This window comes from Octopus sinensis, linkage group LG14 (assembly GCF_006345805.1).
Source record: "Octopus sinensis linkage group LG14, ASM634580v1, whole genome shotgun sequence".
In the NCBI taxonomy this organism is placed as follows: domain Eukaryota; kingdom Metazoa; phylum Mollusca; class Cephalopoda; order Octopoda; family Octopodidae; genus Octopus; species Octopus sinensis.
Window position 1 is genome coordinate 28,336,768 of NC_043010.1, and position 24,392 is coordinate 28,361,159.

At 36.2% G+C, this 24,392-nt stretch overlaps 1 protein-coding gene across 1 annotated transcript; it reads left to right on the forward strand.

Annotated features, from left to right (window-relative positions):
- Positions 1-1,427: 1,427 nt before the first annotated feature.
- On the forward strand, positions 1,428-24,085 carry LOC115218863 (cathepsin L1). Its single transcript, XM_029788815.2, has 8 exons — positions 1,428-1,633; positions 12,504-12,650; positions 14,617-14,722; positions 15,516-15,671; positions 17,603-17,726; positions 19,426-19,526; positions 20,539-20,822; positions 23,324-24,085. Exons 2-8 carry the CDS (start codon positions 12,505-12,507, stop codon positions 23,421-23,423), a joined length of 1,017 nt encoding a protein of 338 aa, XP_029644675.1. The 5' UTR covers positions 1,428-1,633; position 12,504; the 3' UTR covers positions 23,424-24,085.
- Positions 24,086-24,392: the final 307 nt, after the last annotated feature.

Genomic DNA, 24,392 nt, shown 5'->3' on the forward strand with positions numbered 1-24,392 from the left:
AAAAATTTCTGGCGTTGTGCTTGAGGTAGAAGGGATTATGTGTTTGTGTATTGTTTGGAATAGTTAATCAACTAAAAGAATATTTTTTTAAAGTTACGAACGGAGGACATTTCTAGTGAAACACAAAAAAATTTTATGGAAAGTAAACTTTGCTAATATTGATTTCAATGGGACTCTAAGTTGCGATTTGAACAACATACCTAGTCAGTCTATTGAGTGTGCAATGTGTGAGTGTGTGTATGGGGGGGTGTACGGAGTGACGAAATATCTGATGAGTCATCCATCTGAATAATCGTCTGTTTACAATGAAAATTGCTGTTGTATCGGATAGCCTTTCTCTCGTCTGTACCCCACCAAAACTTTATAATTTACACACACACACACACTCTCTCTCTCACTAACTCACATGTGACCTAACTGAAATTTATTCTAGAAGAGGACATACAGACAGACAGACAGACAGACAGACAGATAGATAGATAGATAGATAGATAGATAGATAGATAGATAGATAGATAGATAGATAGATAGATATAGATAGATAGATAGATAGATAGACATACAGGCAGATAGACAGATAGATAGAGTATAGTGTCTTTATTATTTCCTTTTCTTAAAAATAAAATAGACTACGTGTATTGTCTATTTTTTCTTTCTCGTTTGTATCCCAAAACTTTACATGAGGTGAAGATGGGGATAAAAGTACTGCGGTTGTATCAATCCATTAACACACAGAATTAGTATAACAGTTGGTTATTTATGGCCGGTCAAGGAGCAATAAACTATTATTGCTGCTCTATAGGTTTAACAAAAAGCTTCTTTCTTTTCGAACTTCGGAACAACTGACCGATACATACATCCATACTTAAACCAATACGCATGAATGTATGTATATACGTATATGTGTGTGTGCGCGTGCGTGTGACTTAAAAGAAGTCGAAATGGACACGCCAATAGTCGATCTTTGAATCCCTTTGTAACTTCTGCCGAATAATAATAATTTATTTATAAACCACAAAGGTTTATATTCGTATTTTGAAGTGTATTGTACTTAGAGAGAGAGAGCCAGACAGACGTATGTGTATTCATGTGACAGTGAGCCACTTGTAATATAACTTCCTAATAAAAAAATATGGCAAAAAGACAAAAATAAAACAAAAAATCTTTGCACCACTTACAACAAAACCCACAGTTTGCCCTCATAATGATTTCTTTTTTTTTTTTTTTGAAGTTTAATACAATTACTTTCTAATTTATTATATTAATTTCCTTCCCGTCCAAATTCCTTTGCAATTCGAACAGTTTATCGAAGTAATCATCATCATCACATTTTTTTCTTTTTTTGTTCCTCTTTGATGTTTCAGCGCACATGTTCGTAGTCACAGTCATGTGTCATTTGACGTCACTAATCACGGGACCCAACGCAACAGACACCCTCACATGACTCCGCTTCGTTTATATAAACATTTCCACCCAGTCTCGCAGCTTATTTCCAGCTTTTCATCTGAATAGTTATTGTTTTCTATTCCTTAATACCGATAAAAAAAATACCACTAAAAGCTTAGAGTGAGATCTGATAGTCTGCTGTTTAATCTCAAACCTCGAAATTGTGTTGAAATATTTTTTGTTTCAAGTAAGTGATAATAATTATATCAATGGATTTTTAACAAATTTTCTTTTGTTAATATAATTTTGTTTTTTTACGAATTTTTGTTCATTTATTTAAATAATACGTTAATATACATAATTTTTTTTATAGAAACTTATTTTATTAATGTTAACTTTTTTTTTTTTTTGCCCCAAAACAACGCCCTAACTAGCGAGGGGCTACGAGTAAAAACGTTTTCCAACCGTGGATCATGCTAAATATTTTATTTTATTCAAGATAAGCTTATCTGAGACTACATTATTAAATCTATCCTCTCCCTTTATCAACCTGGATCAAATATATCTTCTCCCTATGTTAACATGGTAAATGCGTCCAAGATATGAGGGAAGCTTGGCTGCTATTTCTACCAGGATATGTGACACTGTTTATTTATAATATTATAATTTTTCTTTGTGATTTTCTGAGTTTAAAATCTGTCGAGATTCTGTTTGTTTCTCAAACCTCCCTTGATCGATAAGATTTAATAAGTACCAGTCAAGTGAGATAAAATATATGGCCTTGTCTCTGCCTGTGTTTTTATAAGCAATTATTTTTTGCTACTGTGTTAACAGTAAAAGGTCAGTGATACATGTTGGGGGTGATTAACTTTATTTGATTAGCAGACAGTTACAAATGTCATCGCTTACTTATTTTATCTTTGTTTTCTTACAGCAAAGAAATATATAATTTTCCATCTTATTAATATAAAGTCGGCGTAGATAAACATACTAAAAAAAGAAAAGAAAAAAGAAGGGGTTAATTAAAAACAAATCTTTTTTTTCGTTACTATATATGGGCTTGACTACTAATTGGTGCTTCGTCCCCAGCATTTCTTTCCTAAATTCTGTATATACGTAATTGTAATCTACATTCTCAGAAACGTATCTGCAAAATTTTATTACAAAATATGCTTATTTCAGAAAGTTATAAGTTATAATGACGGTGGGGTACTTAATAATTTGTATCTGTGTGTGTGTATCTTCAACTGTCTGATCTTTTATTTCTTGATTAAGTTAGTGTCTGAAGTTTAGACCTTTATTATTATTGTTGGTACTACTAGCGAAGACTGGACTCGGTGCGCGCACACGTGCAATGCAAATGAGTTGATTTTACAGAATAAAATAAAGAATTTTTTAAAGAAAGTAAATAAATTATTTCTTAGAACAATGTATATGATTTTTTTTACACAAATCAAATAAAATGTGTGTGATATATTCTTTTAGTTTTCATATTCTTTAGTTTTTAATCATGTGTGTGTTTTCGCTAGTAGTACCATTATTGTTATTATAATATATACAACTGAAACGTTTTGAAACCTGTAGATGAGTTCAAGTGTGTGTGAGTGTGTATTTGTCATTACGTTTCTTCTGTGGTTGGTTCTTTGTTTGTCAGAATGTGAAATCGTTATTTATGGCTGACGACCTCATCGTGCCAAATAACAAGAACGTTATATAATGTTGTTTTTGCAATACTACTAGACATAGATTTATGTAAATTCGAATTAAACATTTACTGCTTTTTTACCGTTTGTTTCTTATTCCTTATCTTGGGCCACTATGTTGGGTTATGTAGGGTTATGTATTTGTATTTTATCATTCCGTCTATGATATTTATACATAATTATAATGGAATTCTCAATAAGAGTGGTGGGTACTACCTTTGTTTTATTAAGGATTTTTTCTTTCTATTAAATAATGATTTTGCCAATAATATGCACAAAGTAATATATTTGAGGGGTAGGGGTCAGTCGATTACATCGGTTCCAGTACTCGACCGGTGTGGAAAGAAATTCCCGTTGTTTGAAACACAGTAATACCCCATAAGGTAGTGATGGCCATTGTGTAATTTATTTCATCGACCCCGAGAGAAGAAAAACTGATGTCGATCGTTACTAGGTGCGACCTCAAAATGTAATGAGATGCTACTAAATAAATATAGCAGGAGGGCTTATTATACAGACTAATCAAACACTGGACTAAAATTACTTCAGCTTTTTTTAACTCAGTGCGGGATTGATTAAAATATATACTTCAGCGAAATTATATAGCTTATATATCGTAAATCCTTCCGTACAAATCTTTGGCATTTATCTACATTAAAAGAATTATTATTGCTTCACTTAAGTTTATTGGTTTATAAATATATGTCCCAAATTTTCACCACAAACTCGAGTAACAGTTAATTACGTCATTGAGATGTCATAATTATTTAAAATCCACAAACACCATTTCATTTTGTAGTTATAATATCTTCAGTAAAAATATCAGTCTGTCTTAATGGAATAAGTGTTGGTGTCCGTGACCTTATTCTATCGTACTTCAGTGTCTGATATGAAAAAAAAGTGACATGTAATATGAATAGTATTATATAAGTTTCTAATTTAGGCATAAGGCCAGCAATTTTAAGGTTGGGTGGCTGGTGGCTAGTTGATACTGTTAACTTCATTACTTGACTGATATTCTAACACAGTGCTTTTCAATCTTTTTGCTGGGGCGGAACCCCAAGGAAGCATTCCACTGGCTCGAGGAACCCCTGTGCAATAATTTGATTGTCTTATGCACACATATCTGCACAGGAGAATTAAAAATTACTGTCGATTTTAGCATTTTTGTAACTTCTTGCGGAACCCTGGTTGAAAACCACTGTTCTAACATATCGACTCTCAGAAGGGTGAATGGCAAAGTTGACCTCGGGAGTGGGGGGAATTTGAACTCGGAACGTTAACTCACCACTATATGATATTACTTCATAATAAAACAAAAGTGAATGTAATAAACCTTTTAAAAGGCCGAGGTGGTAAGAAAAAGCAAATGTTTTTCTCTGGTAAAAGGTCTTTCTCAAAGCAGAATTAAAAGTACTTGTTCGGCAAGTTCCGTATAAAATGTTTATTTTTTGCAGCTTGAACAGTGAAAAATACTGTCGCACACACAATAACCTACATATATACATTCATAAATTATGTGTGTGTCACTGTTCAAGTCGTTCGTGCAAATGTTTTTTCACTATTCCGCTGCAAAAAAATAGACATCAAAGAAATAAAAAAATTATACGGAACTTGCCGAACAAATAATTTTAGTTCTCCAAGACCGAAAACGATTGATTGCCCAAATTCCGTCTAACCCATGCAAGCATGGAAAAGCGGACGTTAAGACAATGATGATTCACTTTTTAATTACTGTAAATTATCTTAATTCATAATCACCTACATTTTCGTTAGTAATTTGGCTTATATATTATAATCTCTACTTAGAAAAAGAATTTCTTTTTTTCAATTTGGTGATAAACCTCTTCAGTTAAAATACTATTTTAAATATCAACATATGTACTGATATATCAATTGTTTTATGTGTGGCTTGAAGCCTTAATTATATAGGAAATTAAATTTAAAAAAGCAATCAATACAGAGTGTAAAATATACTATATTTAATTCACCATGGATAAAAGGAAAAAAGAAAATGATCAGAACCGCTAACATATGTTAATATCATTAGCACGGCATTTCGTTCGATATTGCCTTAAATTTTTTTAATTTCATTCTGAATGCTATAAAATTTAAGTATGATGCATGTTTATAGATATATAGTTCTAGTTTTTTTAACCAAGACATTTAAGGGAGTACAGCCTTTTATTCAGGCATACATATGACCATTTGTTAAGAGCATAACTGCAGATATTCTTAAGTAGTATGTCTGTTTTCTGACCTCTTCACTTCAGTATTAATAATAATAATAAAACGCCAAAGTTGTTAATTTTTAAGTATATTTTTCCGGGAACATATCAAGTTTCTTCCCTTCATACTACAATGTCAGCACATTTCCCACTTTCAAGTCTGAAGTATTTTCCTGTTCATTCAAGAAGCTTTATTTTATTTTGCTGTAATTTTGGCTCCGCATTGTGAACCAATAAAACAGTTAACCTCATTCTACACTCTACGGTATGTGTGAATTTGCAAGGTTTATTAATATTTAGGGGTTATACATTTATTTAATATTTTCAGTGCTATACCAATTACTACTTGTATTTCAAAGCATAAAATTTTCGGGGTTGTGATGACGTGGGAGATGATGTTGTTTATATAATTTTAAAAATGCCAACGTGCAGGTGGAAGCTCTTTGATTCAAACTGTGTAGAATCAGTTCACTGTTGCTGGGCAACCATTTCCTGCTACTTGGACTTGTGTCAGTTATTAACACTATGTCTACAACAGATGTTGCACACACACACACACACACGTTTACCATCGTTGTCTTTTAACGTCCACTTTCCATGCTGGCATGTGTTGGACGGTTTGACTGGGATTGCCCTTCCAAGCGCTAACCACTCCGAGAGTGTAGTGGGTGCTTTTACGTGTCGCTGCACGGGAGCCAGTCAGTCGACACTGACATTGGCCACACTCGAATATATATATATATATATATATATATATATACATACATACTAGCATTATCGCCCGGCGTTGCTCGGGTTTGTTTCGACCCTTTAGAATTAGAATTTTTGAAAAGTAAAAATTTTGCACTGTGTAGCTTGTTATTCTCTTTAAGTGAACATTTTTTCTGGCGACACGGCAGTCAAAAGATAATAAAAAATAAGGATTTTCATGAGAAAAAAAGCACCTTTTTGATGTAAATAATTTTTGGTCTTAACATGGTCCGATTTGCATTTTTTTCTTCTACGGAATGAAGAGCAAGCCTTCTATCATGCTCTCAATTTTAGTCAACCTGTGCCGCAGAGTCTCGGAGGAGATAGTGTTAATTGAAGGCTACCAAACAAAACCTTGTGAATGGATTTGATTGACAGAAATTGCAAGAAACCTGTCAAATATGTGTACGTTTGTTTCTTTGTCTTGGCATCACATGATAGTTGGAAATGAGTGTCACTATCATACAAATGGTTCTTCTCGTTTCCAGTTTTATATGATGTGCTCTTTCAGTTTCCGTTTACCAAACCCACTCGTTGCAAGGCTTCGTCAGCCTGGTACTGTAGTGGAACACTTGGCAAAAGTACCAAGAGTGGGACTGAACTGGAAACCTTGTGGATGGGAAGCAACCTTCTCAATCTCACAGCTGCATCTGTATACATTCATATATCCTCCAAATAATCATCATCGTTTAACATCCGTTTTCCATGCTGGCATGAGTTGGACAGTTTGACTAAGGTCTGGAGAGCCAGCAGCTGCACCAGGCTCCAATCTGATCTGGCAAGGTTTCTACAGCTGGATGCCCTTTCTAATGCCAACCACTCCGAGAGTGTAGTGGGTGCTGTTTATGTGGTATTGGCCACGTTCGGATGGTGCTTTTTATGTCACTGGCACAGTAGCCAACTAGATGGGCCTGGCATCGGCCACGTTCAGATGGTACTGACATCGACAACACTTGAATGCTTTTTACATGCTACCAGCATGGGTATCAGTGAGGTGGTACTGGCATCAGCCATGCTTGAATGGTGCTCTTTATGTGCCACCGGCAAAGATGCCAGTCAGGTGGCACTGGCATTGGACATGACTATGATTTCACTTGGTTCAACAGGCCTTTTCAAGCACAGAATATTGCTCAATGATTGAAGGGTGCTTTTAAATGGGCCAGTTATTCAACACTGGCCATGGCTACAATCTTACTTGGCTTGCCGGGTCTTCTCAAGCACAGCATATCTCCAAAGATCTTCATCTCTTTGTCATTGCTTCTATGAGGCCCTACGTTCAAAGGTCGTACTTCCTCACCTCATCCCATGTCTTCCTGGTCTACTTCTTCCACAGGTTCCCTTCACTGTTTGGGTGTGACACTTCTTCACACAGCCGTCCTCATCCATACACACCACATGACCATACCAGTGCAATCATCTCTCTTGCACACCACATCTATTGTTGTTTACATACATTTATTAGTCAGCATCGCATCTGATGAGATAAAGAAAACAAGCACATACAATTAGTGCTCAAGATTGACTAGAAGCCTACAACCAACAAAAGGCAACGACATCATAGCTGTATAGTTATGATCGACTAAAGGCTGTTTATCAATTGAAAAGGATAACAGAATTGACCTGCAAAACAACTGTTATCAGTTTATATCCTGACATTTATGTCTTGAAACATGATGTTACATAAGTATTTATTTCCATCCTCTTTGTGATCTGTACTTTTTATTGTAACATCGTGTTTAACACTTCAGCATTTAAACCGGCCACATCTACCAGTTTTATATTCAAACTGATCAGATCCAGATCCAGCCTCTCACACTTATCCTACAATGCCAATTAGAAATAAACAATCACATCATCAAAATCTCGCAGCTGTGAGATATCTTTTATCTTCTGTTACTTACCCCTGTCAAATAACTGGGGCCATACTGGGGCACTGCCTTGAAGGGTTTTAGTTGAACAAATCGACTCCTGGACTTAATTTTTATAAGCCTATTACTTATTCTCTTGGGCCCTTTTGCTGAACTGCTAAGTTATGGGGACATAAACACACCAACACCGGTTGTCAAGAGCCAAAGTGAATTTCACTCAGATTGGTATCAAAAGGGTTAAGAATTGTTTCTCTATTACATATTTTAACCCTTTTGTTACCATATTCCTGTTGAGATGCTCTGTATTTCTTTCAATTACTTTACTTTAAATAATTTAAATAAACAAAGAATTTAGTGAAATAACTTATCATTAAACTAGTGTTAGGAACATAAGTTGTGACTAAGGTTTGGTGGAAGATTTTAATTCAAAACTTATGAAAGCAAGACATTTGTACACAGAGCCTGAGGTGGTTTCAGCCAGTTTGGTAACGAAAGGGTTAAAGATATGTCATAATCTAACCTAATTACCAATTGTTTTGCCTGTTTGTACTTTTATCTGTTACACATTTAATTAGTCTGCATATGTTTATTATAATTATATTTCTGATTGGTGTAGATCAATATTTTTGTTCTATTTTTATATTTAACCCTTTAGCATTCACATGCCTCTGTCAAATGTAATTCTTTTACTTGTTTCAGTCATTTGACTGTGACCATGCTGGAGCACCACCTTTAGTCAAGCAAGTCGACCCTAGGACTTATTTTTTATAAGCCTAGTACTTATAGTGGGCTCTTTTGCCGAATTGCTAAGTTACGGGGACATAAACACACCAGCATCGGTTGTCAAGCGATGTTAGGAGGACATACACATGTGTGTGTGTGTGTGTGTGTGTGTATATATATATATATATGACAAGCTTCTTTCAGTTTCCATCTACCAAATCCGCTCACATGGCTTTGGTCGGCTCGAATTGTCCAAGGTGCCATAGAGTGGCATTGAAGTGGAACCATGTAGTTGGTAAGCAAGTTTCTTACGACACAGCCACTCCTGCACCTATGTTGTTAATCCATTAGAAATTAGCCCTGTCTATTTAAATGCTCTATCTTCTCTCACTACTCCTCACTTATATCAGATTCTATACTAAATAAATACCCAAACCTTCCCAATTACAACTCTGTGGAGCTTCTTTGGTTCCCATCAACCTCTCATGTGCTAACAAAGCATTGCTCTCTTTCTGTATGTGTGGAATTATAAGTAAATAAAGCAGGCTCCTTTTATAAGCCTGATAATTCTTTTTATTAACCCGATTTACATCAAGAAATGAAATTCCCTCTTCATTGATCACACGCTCTTAATCCACTGCAGGTGTTTTAACATTGAACCTGTTCATTTAGTGGTATGACTGAGGGGTGGTGGCAGTGGTGTCACTGTTGGTAGTCAGGAATTTAATCTTTTGTTGTCATTTTACTGTTGACATACACTGCCTTCAATTTTGAAAATAATGATGAATTTAGTACACTGACGTTGTCCTTATTAAGCTATCATTTAGAGCATAAATTAACATGGAATTTTGTGAAAGTTTCAAGTCACTAACCTGTTTAATATATTTGTTGAAATACACTGCTTTTATTTAAATCAATTTTTAAAATCATCATCGTTTAATGTCTGCTTTCCATGCTAGCATGGGTTGGATGATTTGACTGAGGGCTGGCGAACCAGATGGCTGCACCAGGCTCCAATCTTGATCTGGCAGACTTTCTACAGCTGGATGCCCTTCCTTACACCAACCACTCCAAGAGTGTAGTGGGTGCTTTTATGTGCCACCGGCACAAGGGTTAGGCCCAGGTGGTACTGGCAATGGCCACGCTCAAATGGTGTTTTTTACATGCCACCTGCACAGTAGCCAGTCCAGCGGCACTGGCAACAACCTCGCTTGAATGTTTTTTCACATGCCACTGGCACATGTGCCTGTCTTTATCAGACTGGTGTTTGAGACATAAATGAACATGAAATTTTGATAGAAGGTTCTAATTTAGATCATTTAAAACTGCAAGATTAGATCACAGACCCAGGGCCGTCTCAGGTATGATGGTATCAAGAGTTTACAACTTGAATGTTATGTTTTTTTTTTCTTTTTCTTTTTCTGAGGACAAAAATGGGTACAGATGTGGAATAAACTACTTTCACCTGTGAGGGGTTCTTTCGAAAGCCTTGGCTTTCTCTTATTCCTCATCATCCAGTGTTTCAAATCTGAGTTTTGTCCCCATTAATGAGGGTGGCCAGATCCACCTCAATGCCATAGCAACTGAAGTAGGCAGGTGCAGCTCACCCCGACCTTTGGGCTGGCTAGTGCCCATTCTCCTTTGCTATCATGAGGCATTTTTTTGGAGCTGGTTTTTCTACAGGGAGCATGCCCTTGCTTAGCTGCAACCTCAGTTTCTAGACATGAGTGGTCCCAAGACCAAGGCCTTTACCACAATTTTTAAGAAATGTGGTGGAAAACTAGCTCAGGAAGGCAGGGACACTACTCCCTGAGACCCCTTTCAGAGCCCTGCTACCTATTATTTATATATTTCTATTATTTATCCTCTCACTTATATCTTTCTATTTCACTTCAAACAATTTTGTGCTTAGTATTTGCAGGCACTGACCATCATTGGTTTTCTCAGTCCTTGAGTACCCCAGGTCAGATGTGTCTTGGTAACGCGCACACACACACACACACACACACACACACACACACGATGGGCTTCTTTCAGTTTCCATCAACCAAATTAACTTGCAAGTCTCTGAGTTGGCCCAGAACTATATTAGAAGACAGTCGCTAAAAGTTCCGTGCAGTGTGACTGAACCTGTAACCTTGAGGTTGACATGCAACCCATAAACTTGGACAATTTTTGTTAATTCCTCTCCTATCAGGACATGCAAACATGAAGACATTATAATTTCCTTTTTAATACAGTGTCATTGTTATCACCATCGTTTTTACATCTGTTTTTCCATGTTTCCTTGTGTCACATAAATTCATTGTGTAGAATGCAATAAGGACCACAAACTTATACCTGGTTAATAAGGTTCATTTGGCTGGTGGAAATGGTCATTTTAAGATTGAAATCTTTTTTGGATTTTTTTTTTTCTTTTCTTGATAGTAGGTTGAAAATAGCAAATAGCTTCAGAAGCCTTTTGGGATCTTTACCTACAGATTTAAAAAAATAATTTTTTGTAACTAAACACTTTCAAACTTCGGACACTGGTAGAATGTGTCATATAAAACATGTTTTACTCTTAGCATTTTTGAGAAAAACTTATATTTAGGAAGTAATTTCACGTCAAAGTAGTTGTATTTCAGTAATTTCAACCAATCAATGACGTGTATTCAGCTGAATAAAATTCCTGTCGTTGTTTGTCAACAACAACTATCGGTAGTGTATTTTTCGCTTGTCACTGTTATTTATGACATCGTTAGCTTTAAGGTTTTCAGGTTAGGGTTGTCATAAATAACAGCGACAAACGAAAAATACAACGGCAGTAATTTTATTCAGCTGAATACATGTCATTGATTGGTTGAAATTACCAAAATAGGACTACTTTAACGTGAAATTACTTCCTAAATATAAGTTTTTCTCAAAAATGCTAAGAGTAAAACATGTTTTATGACACATTCTACCAGTGTCCGAAGTTTGAAAATGTTTAGTTCCAAAAATTATTTTTTAAATCTGTAGGTCAAAAGGTGAAGATCCGCTTTTTTGTCCTCTACAACAGTGCTTCTCAAACCATCTGATGTGGCATACTGGCAGTTTTTTTTTTTTTTTTTTTTTCTTTCTCCCTAATGTACCGGGGACCGGTAATATTAATTTATACTGGAAACAATATATATAATGAATATAATAAAAGTTGACAATTTCTTTTTATCTTATATTTTTGTAAACAAATGATACTATATTACATAAGCTGATAAGTTGCTTACTGCAGTTCATAAGGAAAAATTACTGAAATTATGCTATTGTTTCTTTCTTTTCTGGAAACTCGACACTGGCAGCTGATGGCTCACAGACCACCACTTTGAGTAGAACTGCTCTACATGTCTTTATAAAAAATTTTATTCAGAATTAAAGTATAATGAAAGTCACTCGGCAACAAAAAAGCTATGTCATTCCTTTTATCATGGTCACGTAATCAGATAAGCAATTGTAAAAAAAAAAACCCCAGTTTTACAAGGAAATATTTGAACAAGTATAATAAAGACTGTTGTCCTTTATTAAAATTTGCTTATTGCTTGTGTGTTGTTAAGTGAAAATATTCTATATTTTTTACTGGCATTCTATTGTTCTATTATATTAGAATAGCATTCTATTATTATTTCAATCATGAGACTAATGTTATGTTGGGGTACGACTCTCAAAGGATTTTTTTAAGATCAATTATATTGGTTCCGGAAATAACTTCAATCCATTTCTCTTATCAAGTGCCTACAATCTGAGTTTTGTTTTGTTTGTTTGTTTAATTGCCACAGTGATATATTTACTGTATTTTAAAAATATTTTTTGAATTTCTCTCTTTGTTTCAGAATGTTTAACTTTCTGGCAATTGTCCTAGTGGCTACATGCGTGGTTGCATACCCATTTGACACTAGTTCGTATTTGGATGATGAATGGGCCACATTCAAAACTACATTTAAAAAAAATTATGAAAAAGAATCTGAGGAGTACTTCAGGTAAACATTTTCCATTTGTGTCCTCTCTCTCTCAAAATGTGTAATCTCAAGATTAACCCTTTTCAGGAATTATGTGAAATTTTGAATTAATTATGCATTATTTTGTTAACTTTGAAATTTTGATGATGCAATTGTTTATTTTTAGAATGACATTGTGGATAGGCGTGAGAGGCCAAATCTGGCCAGTTTGAACATAAAACAGAATATTTGGTCTGTTTTAAATGCTAAAGCGTTAGCATATATTGAATACCTTTATGATTCTTGTCTTAGTGTCTATGTCGCTTGGATTTGATGATGGGTTGATTTCTGCCTGTGTTGTACAACTTCTTTATGGTGGTAGTGGTGGTGGTTGTTGTGTGTGTGTATATCTGTGGGCCCTTTTCATCATGTTGAACTGTTGATCCCTACACATTTTTTCTCCATTTTGTTTTTCTCTTAATCCTTTCTGTTGAAGAGCATAGGCTCAAAACATCAAAGACTTTTCCATTCTTCTTGAGTGTTAAACTAACACGGCTGCTTGTTGTTCCTTCACCTGTCTTTGTCTTTTGTTTTCTGTAAATTTGAACTATACATATATATATATATATGCCAGTGACACGTAAAAAGCACCCACTACAGTCTCGGAGTAGTTGGCGTTAATAAGGGCATCCAGATCAGATTGGAGCCTGGTGCAACCTACTGACTTGCCTGTCTCCAGTCAGACCCATGCCAGCATGGAAAACAGACGTTAAATGATGATTTTATATATATATATATATATATATATATATATATATAGCCTAGCAGAGCTCAGCTATTCAATACAGGTCAAATAACACCACTCTATTCTTTTGTGCTTTTCTTGTAGGGTCCACACTGCTCACCATTGCAAAGTTTCTCAGAAAAAAACATAAACACTGCACCTCCTTGTTTGTTGAAGCCTTAAAAAAAAGTAAAATTTAAAATTGAATTTTAAATGGTGGCAGTGGCTGCTGCTGTGATATGTTACTTTGTGGCTGTTATTATTTCTAGTTCTGTAAATCTTTTATTAGTATAAAAAATATCTGTTCAGATATTTAGTGGTGGCAACCCCGTTACCCTATAAGCTGTACACAAGAATCATGAACGTGATTAGTGAGTGTTTGCATGTAGTTGGTTTCTAAGTTTTGTATCCTGACACTAATTTTTATCCTTTGTGCAGAGTGTCCGGAATTCTAAGGATGCAACTCTTGTATCTTTGATACTCTTTTACTCGTTTCAGTCATTTGACTGCGGTCATGCTGGAGCACCACCTTTAGTCAAATAAATCGACTCCAGGACTTATTCTATCGTTCTCTTTTTGTTGAATCGCTAAGTGATCGGTTGTCAAGTATGGTGGGGGTGACAAACACATACATACATACATATATACACAACGAGCTTCTTTCAGTTTCCGTCTACCAAGTCCACTCACAAAGCTTTGGTCAGCCTGAGGCTATAGTAGAAGAACCTTGCCCAAGGTTCCACACAGTGGGATTGAACCAGGAACCATGTGGTTGGGAAACAAGCTTCTTACCACACAGCCACTCCTACGCAAATATTTGGTGTGCATCATCATCATCATTGTCGTCGTTCTGTAGTTACTTCCATGCTTGCATGTATCGGACAGGTTATCAGGGTCCAAGTCACCTATTTGTTAGGGAACTATTGTTATTTTAGACTAGTGCCCTAACATGCTGTTTTGTTTGGATTCTACTGCTGGATGCTGTCACCAACCACTTTACAAAGTATATCAGGTGCTTTTTTATTTTTCCTGTTCTTTTTTTTTGCTGCACCAACATAAGAGAAGTTGAGTAAAACTTAACGTTTTAACATTCAGATTTTGATATTGTGATTGTTTATTCTTAGAATGACACTGTCGAATGGGTTTGAGAGGTTGGTGAGTTTTTATTCCTTTTTGGGAATCTTATTAAATGAATTGACTAATTTACGTTTTTGATCTTTGCAGGCGACTTGTCTGGGAAAAGAACCATTTGTTTGTTTTGGCACACAACTCAGCTGCCAAACAAAAGAAAGTTCACTATACTGTAGCTATGAATAAATATGGTGATCTTGTAAGTAAATTTCAGAGGAATTCTTCATAATTTTAATAACTCTTTAATGTAACTCCCGGGTGCAGTTGTAAGAATTTAGAATGATTTTGTAGGATAGGTGTGAGAGTTTGAGTATGAAACAAGTTGACTATTTGGGTTTGATCTGATTGGTTTAAATGCTAAGCAGTTAAAATAAAAGCAGTGTAATTCAAAGGAGATATGCTAACAAAAAGGTTTAGCTGGTATTTCAAGCATAAATTAACATGAAATTTTGAAAATTTCAGGTGGGTTGCTGTCAGGTTCTTATTTTATGCATCCATCTTAATTCTTTGTTAGATAAATTATCAATTTAAAAAAATTTTGCTGGTTAACTTTTAATTTTTCAAACTTAATAGTGCATGGCTCTAGTCCTTACAGGATTTTAAAAATTGGCCATTATAAACATTATAAAGTCTAAAACTCCTTCAGAATCAATTCACTTCATCATCGTTTAACATCAGCTTTTTATGCTGGCATGAGTTGGTCTGTTTGACAGGAGCTGGCCAGACTCCAGTTGTCTATTATGGCATGGTTTCTACAGCTGGATGCCTTTCCTAATGCCAACTACTTTACAGGGTGTGCTGGGTACATTTAGGCAGCACTGGCACCTGTAAAGGACAGGCTTGTATATATGAATGACAGTGATTTTTCCACCCACTAAAAATCTTACTGATTAACAAAATCAGTTCTTTTAAGTGATATCATTTAAAAGAACTAATTTTCATCACTCTAGTTCTTTTTTATTATTTTTAATTACTTTTCATCTTTCCAACAGACTCATAAGGAATTCGTTGAAATAATGAATGGTTATAAAGGTTCCGGCAAAACCAGTTTGAAAAGTGGATCAGTTGATTCTGATGACACCTTAGTTTATTTGCCAAAGACAGTTGATTGGAGAGATGAAGGCTATGTGACTCCTGTGAAAGACCAGGTAAGATCCTATCAGTATTGTTGTACAATGTGAATTCTGTAAATGCAAGTATGTGACAGTATATATACATATATATCTTTACTTGACAGTGTGTATCTGCAGAGTTCTTGATCGGAAATTTATACTCAACAAAATGACAGTATCTGGTGCTGTTGATTTTACAAGACAAGTGCCTGTGCCAAACTAACTGCATCTGGTCTAGTCTGTGAATGATTGACAACAGAAAAAAAAAAAATCATCATTATCATCATAGTTTAACGTCCATTTTCCATGCTAGCATGGGTTGGACCAGGGTCTGGGAAGCCGGAGGCTGCACCAGGCTCCAGTCTAATCTGGCAGTGTTTCTACAGCTGGATGCCCTTCCTAATGCCAACCACTCCGTGAGTGTAGTGGGTGCTTTTTACATTCCACCGGCACAAGTGCCAGGGGAGGCTGGCAGCAGCCACGATCAGTTGGTGCTTTTTATGTGCCACCGACACAGAAGCCAGTCAAGGTGGCACTGGCATCGGATGGTACTTTTTACGTGCCACAAGCACAGGTATCATAACTACATTTTCCATTTGGTATTTATTTTGATGTTGATGTACTTGGCACAGCAGGTCACCCTACGATCAAAGGTAAGTACAGCAGGTCGTTCTACAATTCAAGGTACTTTGGATGGGCTGGGGCTATGCGAAACTGATGCAGGAAACAGCCATGAACTCACATTATTTGTCGGGTCTTTGCAGTCACAGCATATCTTCAAAATTCTCAGCTAAATGAAATACAGTGTTAGATCAAGATCTCTTGGAGAATCCTGATTCACAGCAATGCTAGACTGAAAAAAAAATGTGTCAGACATCTCCATGATCACAATCATTATCATCATCATTGTTGTATATACTCCAGCTAAGATTAGCAATAGTATGCAGGTATGCACTAACAAAGCATCCCTGCATCCATCATTTATGTAGTCCCTTACGACTCCTGGTGCATGACACATTTGCACAACTCGGGCAACAATCCTCCAACCTATGGCTCTGTTTGGGTGGTCGTTGCTGGTGAGGGTTTTAATAGGTCGGGGTTCAAATCCCATCTTGCCCGCTTTCAGTCACCTTTTATGACATACAGAGGAAATGTTGGCTCTATTCTTTGACATGCTGGTTCCTCCACAGCAATAGAGCAACGTAAAATGAAGTGTTTTGCTCAAGAACACAACGTCACCCAGTCTGAGAATCAGACCCATGATTATGGGTGCAACACCCAAACTACTAGGCCATGTACTTTTGCAGTTTTGAGTGGAGTAACTGGTTGGGACTCTGTGCAACCCATGTAGTTAATTTTGAAATCAGGTTATCCCCTCTATACTTCTTGTACCCCCCCCCCCCCACTGTCTCCTATAGATAGGCCCAAATACATATCTAACACCAATTTTTTTTTTTCTCTCTCAGTCTATCTTTCTCAAACTTCCTCTCCTGAAATAGTCAAGTATCTCCTCAAGTAAGACGACTATTTTGCTCCCTCTGTTACACTCTTTCTTACCTGGCTCACAGCTACTTCCCTCGATTCTACTCTCTCTCATCTAAGAAGTCTTTGTCTTTGGTGACCTATTGGTACCATGTAAAAAGCACCCCATACACCCTGTAAAGTGGTTGGCATTTGGAAGGGTATCCAGCCATAGAAACCATGCCAAAAGCAGGCAAATGAAGCCATGTGTAGATCTCTGGCTTTTGTCAGCTCTTGTCAAACCATCCAACCCATGGAAAACAGACGTTAAATGATGATAATGGTTGATTAGTTAATCCATTGGTTTACCAGTCTTTGCCTTGATGTTATAATGATAGTATTTGGTGCTTGTTGTGGTTGTGTACATCCATACCTATTTGCTTTCCAAATCTTGAAAGTATTGCCTTAACATAATCTATATATATTTTTTTTTTTTTCTATTCTAGAAAGAATGTGGTTCTTGCTATGCCTTTTCTTCAACTGGATCCTTAGAAGGTCAACACTTCAGGAAAACAGGAAAATTGGTTTCCCTCTCTGAGCAGAATATTATTGACTGTTCTGGCCCAGAAGGTAATAAACAATTAACATTATGATCTCCAGTTTTAGCAATACTGATTGCCTAATAATTAACTTCCAATCTCATCAATTTTTCCATATATTTCTATTTTTATTATTAAGGCAGCAAGCTGGCAGAATTATTAGCATGCTGGACAAAATGCTTAGCAGTATTTTGGCTGTTAATACATTCTGAGTTCAAATTCTGCCGAGGTCAACTTTGTCTTTCATCCTTTTGGGGTCAATAAATTAAGTACCAGTAAAATAATGGGGTTGATGTAATTGATTAGTTCCTGCCAAATTTCAGGCCTTGTGCCTATAGTAGAAAGGATTATTATTATTATTATGCTTTCTATTCTAAGTGCAAGACTTGAAATTTGGCAGGAAGGGGCAAGTTGATGACATTGACCCTAGTGTTAAATTGGTATTTATTTTGATCGACCTGGAAAGGAATGTCAACCTCTGCAGAATTTGAACTCCAGATGTAAGGACAATGAAATGCCACTAAGCATTTTGTCTGTGCAGTATGCTAACAATTCTGCCAGATTGTCACCTTTGCCTTAATAATAATAAAAATAAAAATGATGATAATAATAATCCTTTTTACTTCAGGCACAAATCCTGAAATTTTGGGGCAAGGAACTTCAATTACATTGACTCCGATGCTCAACTGGTGCTTATTTTATTGAAAAAATGAAAGGCAATAATCGACCCTGATGGAATTTGAACTCTGAATGTAAAGATGGATAAAATGCAACTAAGCATTCTGCCATTTTGCCACTTTAGCCTTAGTAATAATTATGGGTTCCAATTTAGGCATAAGGCCAGCTGTTTTGTGGAAATGGGGAACTGGTCGATTATACTGATCCTAATACTTGACTGCTACTTTATTCCCCGTCTCCCCTAATAGATAATGGCAAAGTGAATTTTGGTAGGAATTGAGATTTAGATTATAAAGACTTTGAAGATAAACCACAGGGCATATTGTCTCCAGCGCTCTAGTAATTTTGCTGTTCGCTGATAATTTTTCCATTGCTACAAGGATGATGAGTGAAGTCACATTACTGAGACAGGATTTATAATGAAATTGAATTAAATGAACTATGATGTTCAGTGCTGAGTGGTTGGTGCTAGGAAGGGCATCCAGCTGTAAAAAATCCTGTCGCGATAGTTACAGAAGTTGGGTGCAGGCTTCTGTCTGGCTGGCTCTTGTCAAACCATCCCACCCATGCCAGCATGGGAGGCGGACGTTAAACGATGATCATGATGAAAATATGCTCCTAGGAGGGGTCAGCTATCTAAATGCAACCAAAGAAACCTCATAGAACCAGAATGATCACCCCCCCCCCCCACTGACTACCAAGAGTAAGTACCCCCTCCCCACTCATTATTCCTCAGTCTCCAGTCCAGGTGTATGGCATCATAATAGAAACATACACTCTTACCATTTTCTACTTTTGGTATATTTATGCTGGACTGGACCATTCCATCTGCTCCAGGTGAATAAGGTTTTAGCCAAAGAGCAAAATGTCTGTCCTCAGTCCTTTCATTCATGTCCACCATAGAAATGCTTTGGCTATAGTCATCTTCCAAGGAAAAGAGTAAAAAAAAATGTCTACCTGATCTTCTGAACCAAAGGAAGGCAGCAAGACAGTTTCTTAGTTCTTACCATTGTTTCATTCTGTGACATTTTCTTATTTCTATATTCATTCAGGTAATAATGGATGCAATGGTGGTTTGATGGATCAAGCTTTTCAATATATTCAGTTAAATGGTGGCATTGATACCGAGTATGCTTATCCTTATGAAGCTATTGTAAGTGTTTCAAAATAAATTTTCTGGAATATTCCGTCATTGATAATCACTCATTTTGTAACTGTTGTTGTCAGCATCCTCCCCATGTACAGTTGTAAAGCTGGGCACTAGCAATAATAATTTTGTTTTTACCTCAATGTCATTCTGTGTCATCATCATTTAATGTCCGTTTTTGATGATGATAACACAAAAACTACTACTACTACTAGTAGTTGCAGCAGCAGCAGCTTTAATAAAACCTATGGAACAATTAATCAAAATTGACAAGAGAATATGGTTGTACAAATGCATGCCTCTCTCTACACACACAGACATCTCATTATTATCATTTAGCATCCATTGTCCATGCTGGGATGGGTTGGATAGTTTGACCAAGACTGATATGCTAGAAGGCTGCACCAGACTCCACTCTGATTTGGTGTGGTTTCTACGGATGGATGCCCTTCCTAACGCCAACCACACCGACAGTGTAATGGGTGCTTTTACTTGCCACCAACATGGGTGCCATTTGCGTAACACCAGTATCTGCTACGACTGCAATTTTACTTGGTTTGATGGGTCTTCTTCTCTAGCACGACATAATGCCAAATGTTTCAGTCATTGCCTACATGAGGCACAACACTCGAAAGGAGCTCTTCATGTGCCACCAGCATCAAACACTTTGTCTCCGTGAAGCCCAACATTTGAAAGGTTTTTTTTTTACTTGCCACTGGCATGGGAGCCAGCTCTGTGACACCAGCCTCATATATAATAATGTGTGTGCATGCACTTGCCCAAGATGCCTCACAATGGGTCCATACCCAGGAATCTTGTGGTTGGGAAACAAACTTCTTACCACACAGCTATGTCTACGCTTAACATTTTTCAGACATAGTGTATAGGGCAATTTGTATTTTAAAAAAATTTTTAAAAAACAAAAGATAAACTGTAGGGTATATGATTTTAAATAAATTTAAATAAACTGCATTCTTTTATTAGTGTGTTTCATTGAAATTCTATGTTGTTATTGCAGACTAAAGACTGCCGTTTTGTCAAGAATGGGACTGGTGCTACTGATATCGGATTTCACGATATTGAATCGGGCAGTGAATATAAATTGCAGAAAGCTGTAGCTCATATTGGTCCAGTTTCTGTTGCCATTGATGCTAGTGATGTGCAATTCCGCTTTTACAAAAGTGGTGTTTATTACAATTCTGAATGTAGTGATGAAAACCTTGATCATGGTGTTCTGGTTGTTGGTTATGGAGTTGATGAAAAAGATGAATCGGTGACTGATTACTGGTTAGTTAAAAACAGGTATGTCTATCAAATGTTATTGTTTGTATTTTATCATTATTTTTATTTTATTTTTTTATAAAGGATGTTCAGAAGAATTGTTTGTATATATCACTGAATTATATTTGTGTTGTTTGGCTCCAGTCAGCCTTCGTTGAAAAGACATTCCAACCATAACCAGCCTATTGTATAGTTTTTCAAATTTTTAGATTATGTATTGGACCACATAATTCAATGTGGTCTCTTCTTTTCAAAAGAATGGGCTAAGAAAATTTAGCTGCCACTTCTAGCACATAAATGTGCTTGAAAAATAATCCATAAGAATGCTATCTTATTTGGTTGATGTTGAGGCTGTCTTTTTTTTTCATTTGCTTACCTCTTGTCCCTATGGTAGGGGTAGCATTTCTGCTTCATGATTTTGGAGGTTATGGTAGGAAAGAGAATGTGTACCTGTTGCAAGCATGGTTAAGAAGTTTATTTCACAAGCACAAGGTTTCAATCTCACTGTTCAATACTTTCTGCAAATATTTTCTACTATAATCTTGGATTCACTCATATTTTGATTAATATTAGGCAGAAAGATTAGGAAAAAACTACACAGAAGCCATATGAATGTGTGTTTACACCAATTCAAAAAAAAGTTATATTCCATAACTTAGTTTCTCAATATATAGAACTGGTAAGAACTTGTCTTAATATGATCAGCTAAACCTTTGAAGATGTTGCTTATGTCTGACCTTGGAAGAATATTAATCCGGAAACAGATGAGGGTTAGCAACAGGAAGGGCATCCAGCTGTAGAAAATCTGCCTCAGTGAATTTTCTTTGACCCATACAAGTTTGGAAGAACGGCCACTAAGACAATGATGATAATATATATGTGTGTGTCTCTGTGTTTATATATCCAAAGTTTAGCCATTCAGTAAAAGAGAGCAACAAAATAATTTACAGTTTTATTCAGCAAAAAATTCTTCAAGGCGGTGCCCCAGCATGACCGAGTGAAAGATAAAGGATATGGCAGCAATCCATGACTAAAACCCCCCTTCAAGAAATATTCAAAGATGAACAAATTATCCCATCTAACTGTGTTTGATGTCTAAAATTTGCTGAAACTTTTCTTTCAACATACAGAATGTCTTTTGGTATATTTCAATAAAAAGACTTCAGATGCTGGTAGTTAGATACTGTAGGCATCTGACCGTTCTACTTTCATGAAACTGTGCCAAAATCCTATGTAAAGAATTAAGATCAGAACTTGAAGCTAGCAGAGATTGCCCTCTGCTCAAACTATGTCTTTTAAAAAAAGAAAGGGGAAAGCACTACATTATATATTATATAGTGTAGCCCTACATACCCGAAGAATATGGCATTCTTACACACACACAAATCATTTTGTTTAACATCTTTCCATACTTGCATGGCATAGATCATCATCATCATTGTTCGACCGTGGTCGAGACAATGGAATTTACCATGCTACGCCAGACTTCACGGTCCATCATGGCATTATGGAGGTCCTGTTGTTGGATGCCTGTATCCCTGGAGATTACATCAGGGTAGGAGAGTGTGCGCCCTCTGGTATTGCGAGTAGATGGCTTCCAGAGAAGAGTAGAAATTACTTCTTTTTCAGCTCTACAACAATGTCCATCAAACTGGACTCTCCTACCTTTCACAAGAGATGACACAGGTGGTAGTTTCCCATATATTTGCATTTTGGTTGGATGGCGCTTCCACGAGAGATTTTGAGCTCTCATAAGGAGGCGAGTGTAGGTTCATCCAACCGCCTCTCAAGCTTTGATAACGTCCAGGTTTCTGAGCCATATAGTAGAATTGGTTCGACTGTGGCTTTGAAGATTTCAAGTTTGAAGTCTCTACTTAGATTTGATGACCAGATCTTATGCATGTCATTACAGGCTGAACAGGCCATACCCTTTCTAGTTAGAAAGTCTTTTCCAGATGATATGTATGACCCAAGATATTTATAATCAGAAACCATATTTAAGGGCGCATTGTTGAGAGTATGGATGATGCAATCACTGTTGGACAGGCACTTGTTTATGTATTCAGTTTTGGCATAAATAGGGAGGTACATGAGACAGGATTTTTACAGCCAGATGCCTTTCCTGTTGTGAACCTTTACCTGTTTTGCATTTAAGGGGTTTAAAGAGCAGGGCTCATGGACAATTTATCAATAAGTAATATAAAAAAATATCAGTGGCTCAGGGTAGTTTTGCAATTTATTCAGTCAGAGGCTTCTTACAGTTTCTGTTAAACTTCCACCCAAGATCTTGGTCAGTCGTGTACTGTGGTAAAAGACACTTGTCCACTCATTGAGACTGAGCAAGAATCTTATGCTTTAGAAGCAAACTTGACCATATGGCTATATATATGCCTAGCTGTACCTGTGTCTCTTCTTTTTTGTCTTTTTCTGTGTAAACATTTTTTTTTTTGTTTTCTTGTATCTTTACTCCATCTTTGTTATATTTTCTTAAAAATTTATTTTGATCTCTTTTTTTTTTCCAGTTGGGGAGAAACTTGGGGTGAAGAAGGTTACATCAAGATGGCACGTAATATGGACAATAACTGTGGAATTGCAACAAAAGCCAGTTATCCTCTTGTGTAAATAGGACGACTGTTTTTAAGTACACACTCACATTCACGTACGCATGTGTATACACACACAGACACTCTAGACAGGATTGGTAGAGCATCAGAGAAAATACCTTGTGGTACTTCTGGTTACCACTCTTTTACACCTGAGTTTTCACACCCACACACACAGTAAAGCATTAGACAAAATGATGCCCTTTGTATTTTGTCATCACTCTTTTTACCATTCTGGGTTCCTAACTTGTGTAGAAAAGAAATGGATTTGTAGATATGCCCCTACACACGCTCACAATTGGTGGAATATCAGACAAAACACCATTTTGGTATTTTTATTGTGACCTTGTTACAGTGCGTGTGTGTATGTGTGCCTGTATTCAAATCCTTTATCATATCAACTTTTTCTTTCTTTCATCGTTCCTTCCATGAGACCAGTTTCATTTGTACCTGTGTACAATTTGCACCTGTGTGAAATACTGGAGTTGATGTAATTGACTGCACATTGTTAAGATGTCACCCCACAGCATGGCTACAAGACCATCGAGTGAAACCAGGAAAACAACTTAGAAAATCGCATAAGTATATAGAATACCCTCACCACAGAACCAGATAATAGGGATGTAAAAAAAAAACAGAAAACAAACAATAGTGCAACAACAATAAAAACCTAACATAAACGCTGACTACTTAAAAGCCACGATTTTTTTTTTGTAGTTTTTGCATTTGAAACTGAGCTGGTATAAGATTTAGATAATGACAAAACATTTTTTTTTTAACCCAAACAATTATTCCAGTGTATAGAATTTCATGATAAATATGGATCTTATATAGTTTGTTGGAATGTGATTTCTATTTTTATATTTAACTTTCGTTCTTTTTGAACTTGTCCATTTTACTTTTTTTAATAAAAATAAAACTTAAAAAGATATTCAAGATATTTTTTTCGTTTTCCATTCTCACCCTCACTATCTTCTGTGAGTCTCAT